The 6,608-nt window shown below is 49.5% G+C and overlaps 1 protein-coding gene across 3 annotated transcripts in view; it reads left to right on the top strand.

The window, feature by feature from the left end:
* Positions 1 to 2,541: 2,541 nt before the first annotated feature.
* The window catches only part of MORC2 (MORC family CW-type zinc finger 2), a 50,070-nt gene continuing 46,003 nt past the window's right edge, over positions 2,542 to 6,608 (top strand). For all 3 annotated transcript variants that reach the window (XM_017835864.1, XM_017835863.1, XM_017835862.1), the window contains exon 1: positions 2,542 to 2,675. In XM_017835864.1, the coding sequence (XP_017691353.1) occupies positions 2,608 to 2,675 (68 nt within the window). In that variant the 5' untranslated portion in view covers positions 2,542 to 2,607. The remainder of the gene's footprint in view (positions 2,676 to 6,608) is intronic.

Here is a 6,608-nt window from a genome sequence, read left to right as displayed (position 1 = left end):
CAGATCTCACAGGAGCAGCAAGAAGGTGCCCAACTGCTCTGTTCCACAGCACTGCAGTACCAGGACGATGTCGTCAACCTCTCCAGTGTCAGGAAAGGAACACTAGTTCCTCCCTGAAGGTAAGATGATGCTAAGAACAGAGATGTTTAGAGCACCTAAGAGGACAAGGCTGATGAGATGCATAAGTTCAGGTTCATGTTCCTCAGGAACATGTATCTAGGTAGCTACTTTGCCCTTACACTGATGGGATTTACATTGCTTTTGAACATCTGCTGCTTATATTGACTGCAATGTGACAGAATAAAAGCTGAGCACAACAGATGATGCTACAATCCTTAAAAGACTCATGTTGATTATTGTCATAAACCTAATGACATGTAAGTACAGTTCTTGCCAGTAATTTTCCCAATTCTTTCATGCAGCTTTGATGTCCTGCTGCGTGCAGCTTTCCAGAGATAAGGCCTAAAAGAGCCACTGCATGCATGTACGCAGTGATTTTTTTGATGCTTACACAAGAACACACAGAGAATTTCCTGTCAGCAGGAAGGACGTAACTTCCTGGCCTGAAGGAATCTTTAGATGTGAATGGGCTAAACTGAGAATGAACAGAACTAAATGCTGCACTGGGAAGTGAAGTTCTCAGGCCAAAGCTGCAGACTTGGCAGCGCAGGCTCACACACCACTGGGGATGAGGGGCAAAAACATCAAATATGAAACTCAGGTTTTAGTCATTCACCAAACATGATTAACAGATTTAAATTTGACTTTTCACCAGATAGCTTGGATACCACAGAATCATGGATTGAGTTGGAAGGGACCTTAAAACTCATCTCATTCCACCCCCCTGCCCTGGGCAGGGACACCTTCCACTAGACCAGGTTGCTCCAAGCCCCATCCAATCTGGCCTTGGACACTTCCAGGGATGGGGCAGCCACAGCTTCTCTGGGCGACCTGTGCCAGAGCCTCACCACCCTCACAGGGGACTATGTCTTCCTAATATTTAATCTAACCTACCCTCCTCCAGTTTAAAGCCATTCCCCTTGTCCAAAGTCCCTCTCCAGCTCCATTGGAGTCCCTGCAAATACTGAAAGGCTGAACTAATGTCACCTCATATCCTCCTCTTCCCCAGGGTGAATAATCCCAACTCCCATACTTTTTTTTTTCCCAATGGATTAGACTTTATTGCTGGAAAATCCCCAGATAAAATTAAAGTACTTCTTTCTTTTATGAAACCTTTACCTTTCCCCTGCGATGTCCTACAAATAATCAAATAATGTTTATTCTTTTAAAACCTGCAATCTTACATGTTTCATTCTTGCTGGACATTCTTCAAGAAGGAATACGCCGCATCAGTTTCTGCACAGACTGAATTCCTTCAGATTTTGGATCTTTAGTTCAGATTCCTATCATCCAAGACACGGGAGATGCAGCCATCCTGTTTCAGTGTCCATTTCAGAAGGAAAGTGGGGTGTGTTATTCCATGGCACAACTCAGGTGTTCAGCAAAGTACTCCTGGCCTTCAGGGCTTCTGGGTTTGGGCTTGGTTTGGGGGCACAAGGTGTGTGCAGGGCACAGGGAGGACAGCTCTTGAGCTCAATCCCTTGGCGTTTCAAGATGAACGAAAGACACAGGATTGAAGCAAGAATGATTTTATATATCGTCTATATTAATGTTTTTCCTAAGTATACGGGCACGTTCAGGCGCTTCTCCTCGGTGACTTCCCGGAGCCTTCACCAACACTGCAGGATCGGCACCCGCCGAGCTCCGTGCGGAGCCTCCAGAGGAGTTCAGCGGCGGGATCCTCCCATCCAGATGCGTTCCGGAGCCGCTCCCACCGTCTGGGGCCGAGGGGCCTACCCCGCTCCGCTGCGGCACTCTACAGTCACCGTCAGCTGGTACACCCCCTCTCCTCGTCGGCCCCGCGGCGGTGGGGCCGCCCCCCTCCGGCGCGTTCGCCCAGGGGCGGACGTGATTCACGCTACCGGGCGGCCTCTCCGCGCGGCCTCCGGCCTGGCCGCCCTGGGGAAGCCGCAGCGGCCGCTCCCGCGGCGCTGAGGCGCTCGGCGGCTGCCGTCGGGGCGGAGCCTGGGGAAGGAGTCCCCTGGGGTCCCGGGGGAATGTTACGGGGCGGGGGGGAGCTCCATGGGGGTCCCGAGGCGGCCGCACGCACCTCGCGCTCACCGCTCGCTCACCGCTCGCTCACCGCGCACTCACCGCGCACTCAACGCCGCCGCTCCCTCCCGGCCGCGCGCGCCCGTCACGCGGCGGCGCAGAGCCCGCATTGGCCACGCTGGGACCCTCCCGTCACGTGCCGCGGCCCGACCAATGGGTAGCCGCCGCGTGGCCCCGCCCCCGCGGGGGCCGTTGCGGCAGCGCCGGGTGCGATCGCGGCGCGGCGGAGACAAAGCGGGGCCGGCCCGGGGCCCGGGGGCGCGCGGGAGCAGCGGCGGGGGCAGCGCGGGGCGGCACAACGCGGCACAGCGCAGCGCCAGCCGCTCTGCGGGGGCTGTGACCGGCAGGGGGCGGGGAGGCCTCGAGGTGCGCGCGGCCGCCGGCGCACGCGGCGCGGGCGCGGGCCCGAGCCCGGCCCCGGTGACGGCCGTCGTCATGTCCCTGGGCAATTACAGCAGCCTGAACCGAGCCCAGCTCACCTTCGAGTACCTGCACACCAACTCGTGAGTAGCGGCTGCGGCGGGGCGGGCCCGCGACACCTGGCCTGCTTGGGGCGACGGGTCAGCGCGGTGCGCCCGGCCGAAGCCACGCGGGCCGACGGGGAGAGTGGTCTCCCTGCCCCAGGCCTGGCTGTCGCACCGCAGGCGGGTCCATGGGTCATGGAGAGCCGGTGTGTGGGGACGGTAGGCCCGGGGGGAACGGAGGGGCCCCTCGGGCACTCGGACCCCCGTGGCCGCGCCTCTGCGGAGCAGCGCGTGCGCTGCTGTGCTGCCCGCCATTCTGCTTTGGCGTCTGGCTTCATGCATGCCCGCTTGTGTTGTGCAGGTTTATTTTCAACAGGAATGTGATAGTCTTCTTCCGATCAGATTTTTGCATGTCATCAGTGAATCCCTCAAAAATAACACATCCTGAGAAGAGGCAAAGCCCTTGTTTAAAATGTGGTTCTTCTGAGTACCTGCCTGGAAAATGGGAAGCATCACCAGCAACCAGTGCTTAGTGGGGTCAGGCACCTGTTGAAACCTGCCTGCCCCTCCTAAGCCTTGTAGTTGCCACATACCGAAGAGATGGAAGAAAATGCTTGTTCTTCTTGAACTGGCCCAGAAGAACAGTGTTGAACCATATTTGGCATTGCTTCATTTTGATTAGTTGGTCACCGGCCTAAGATTGTCCGCTGATGTTCTGCAGAAGAGCTGACTCTTAGTGTTATCCATCGATAAAAGAAGTGGAGTGCAAGTTTATCTTTTTGCTTCCCTTTTCAATGCGTGAAGGACCACAGCAGTTTACAGCAGTCTAAAGATGGCACAGAGACACGAACGACTTGATTTCAAAGTAGATCTCTCTGGTCCTGTTGGTAAACAAGATACATTTGCAAGAGCAGCCAAGACTAATCTCCCTTATGTATGCCAAGAGCATACGATCCATTTCTTTTCATAATCAGAAAAGCAAAGGGCTGTTGCACAGGAGAATAAACCTAGTAACAGCTCCATGTCACCCTTGGCTCTGTGTCCTGTGGCCTTGCTCTCTGGCCCAGCTGGTGGAGAGTGAACACTTTGGTGCCTGAAGGTGGACAATACTGAGTCATGCTCTAGTGCTGTTGTTGATTTGTGAAATTCTGGTGCCCAGCTGCAGAAGACAGTCTTTTTTATGGATTAGAAGACTGCATGGCAGAACTCAGTCAGCAGTTTGTTTGCCTTCAGAACTCCGGAACTATGTCTTTTTAAGAAGATAACATCTGTGCTGCAGAAAAGACTGAGGTGTTGGTGCTGTCCTCAAGTATATTAAAGCTACTTCATGTTGCCATCGTGCTTATGCTGCCTGGTCTGCTTGCGGTGTGCTGCATGTCTACAGTGATACCCGCATGACCAAATTGTTGGGAGGAGCTGGAAGCTGATTCTTGGATAAGACAAAGCTGGGGCTTCTTGTCCATCATGAGCAAAGAGCCTTCTGAGATTACGGGAATCAGTGAATAAACCAAATGCTTCCCTAAGAATGGGAATGGAAACAATGGAAGTAATTTAAAACCAAAACTCCAAACCAAGCCATGGCAAACAACCTTTGTGCTCTTCCAATAAAACAATGACCAAAAAAAACCCCACTCATACCTCAAAACAGCCCAAAACCAGCATAGGACTTTTCATAGAGGAGACTGGTCTTTTGGACTGTTCTCTCTTGCCAAGGAAGACCATCCCATCTCAGATAAATTCTCAGTGCTAAAAGTGTTCTAATAGTCAAGGAGGCAGAAGTTCTTTAAATTGGAGTTAAAGACCAGCTGTCTAGTTGTTAGGGTGCAGAAGGAAACCATGACTTTTTTTTTTTCTCCATTTGTAAGACCTTCTTTAGGGAAGGTTTTGTTAAGTCTGACCCAGAACACTCGGTCTGAAGTGCTTTATAGGAGACTGTTGATCTGGTCTCTGAGCTTGAGGACTTGCAGCAGGTCTTTCCAATAGCTGTTTAATGCTTCCGTGTCTGATGGCAAGGTTCACAGCATGTATATGAATCACTTCAGTTGCCATTTATTTTTTTTTAAATAGAAACATCACTATGGTTTTCCAGGTGCTTTATTTGATGAATAGGTGAATGGGGACAGACTTTTTAGAAGGTCCTGTAGCAACAGGACAGAGGGTAGCAGTTTTAAACTAGAAGAGTGTAGATTTAGACTAGATATAAGGAAGAAGTTCTTCCCTGCGATGATGGTGAGGCCCTGGTATGGATTGGCCAGAGAAGCTGTGGCTGCCCCATCCCTGGAAGTGTCCAAGGCCAGGTTTGATGGGGCTTGGAGCAACCTGGTCTCCTGAAAGATGTCTCTGCTTATGGCAGGGATGTTGGACTGGATGACCTTTCAAGGTCTTTTCCAACCCTTATGATTCTGTGTGAAAGTCCTTTTGGATCCTAGAAAGAAAACTACTGTACATAAGCAGTGTACATGTGAAAATTACCCATGCATTGTGTTTACGACTTCCCAGAGCCATCTGCTTGCCTTCACATTGGTTTCCCTTAAGAATTAAATGCTTTTACTTTAAGATCCGTCCAAAGTAATTCACTGAGATGATCCCAAAACCATACCTGAGCCCAAACAACTTATGTCTGTATATTTTGAATATTTGTTATAAACATTTGAAGGTGTTCATTAAAAGTCAAACACCTGAAATTGTCTTCTAGCAGTAGGTAGCCTTTAGCTTGTGATGGAACTTAGTGGTTTCCTATAACTAGACTTGTCCCATTGAGTACAAATAGACAGACTTCAAGATGACTGAATGGTGGACTTGAAGAAAACTAGTAATAATAGACTAGAAACATTTCCCCACCCTCCAAACTCTACTTCTTCTTGTGTTTGTTTTCCGTTCTGGCCTGAAAAGGAGTGCAGAGTACTAAGAGGATAGCTCTTTTTCCTAACACACATGCCAAAACCCCCCCACGTTTTCCCAGATGTGACCACCTTTAGAACAAAATTGAAGTCTTACGTCTGTCATTAGTAATTAGGTACTTGTCTGATTATGCAGGGTCCAGAGTCAAACTGGGTTCAAAAAGGGGTGATCCTGTAGGAACCGCTCACAAAACAAGCTTAGATTCGCTCGGCACGTTACTCCAAATGATTGTCTGTAGAGATGTTCGAAGCTGGTCATGTTCTAGAACAGTCTGACTTGACCTTTTGTAACCTATGTTTCAGTAAATCAGCAGCGTTGGACTACCTGTTTGTTCCTTGTCAAGCCTGTGCTCCTGAGTGTAGCTGGCTCAAACAGAAGTTGTGGGAAAGTCCGAGCCAGTTTGTCTGCCAAATATGAGCTGCTGCTGAGACTCTGGATTTTGATAACACTTCCCTCTCTTCCATGTGTTGTTTCATCTGTTGTATGACCAGTAATGGTTGTATTTCAAATGCTCTGATGCTGGTTGCTGTTGCCTCTGATGATGCCTGTCTACTTATGTTCGGATATTTCCGAGTTACTTGATAAGACTTCATTTTGCCAACAGCTTGCCTTGTGTTTTTTAAACTTGTGTCGCAAGCTAAGTAATCCCAAAGTTTTTCTGGGAGGTGGGAGAAATTATCATTAGTCGATCATGCTGGGTATGAAGTATTTGAGGCACTCTTGACTATAAGACAAGACCATGGGGTTTGTTAAAGATTAGTTGATTGAACCAGGCCAAAGCACTTCATGTGACTTTAGTTAGATACAGACAAGTGTGTTGAGATTCACAAACTGAACAGAAGATTTTTATACTATATATTCATTTTTATTAATGATAAATAGCTGGAGTGAATTTCACTTGCTTGTAGCATTGTTTCCCTTCGTCAGCAGGAGAGGTTGCAGTTTTGGAAGATTTTCAAGTTCAGTACGGTGTCAGGCTACATGGAGATGTTTTCTTGCCTCTCTTACCACCTACGGCTGTGTTCCGCTGTTTTGTTCCAGCATCTTTCTTTGGAAATCCTTACTTGTATC

This window comes from Lepidothrix coronata, unplaced genomic scaffold, assembly GCF_001604755.1.
Source record: "Lepidothrix coronata isolate B3197 unplaced genomic scaffold, Lepidothrix_coronata-1.0 Scaffold265, whole genome shotgun sequence".
Classification (NCBI taxonomy): domain Eukaryota; kingdom Metazoa; phylum Chordata; class Aves; order Passeriformes; family Pipridae; genus Lepidothrix; species Lepidothrix coronata.
The sequence above is the reverse complement of the archived record's forward strand: the minus strand, read 5'-3'. Positions and strand labels throughout refer to the sequence as shown.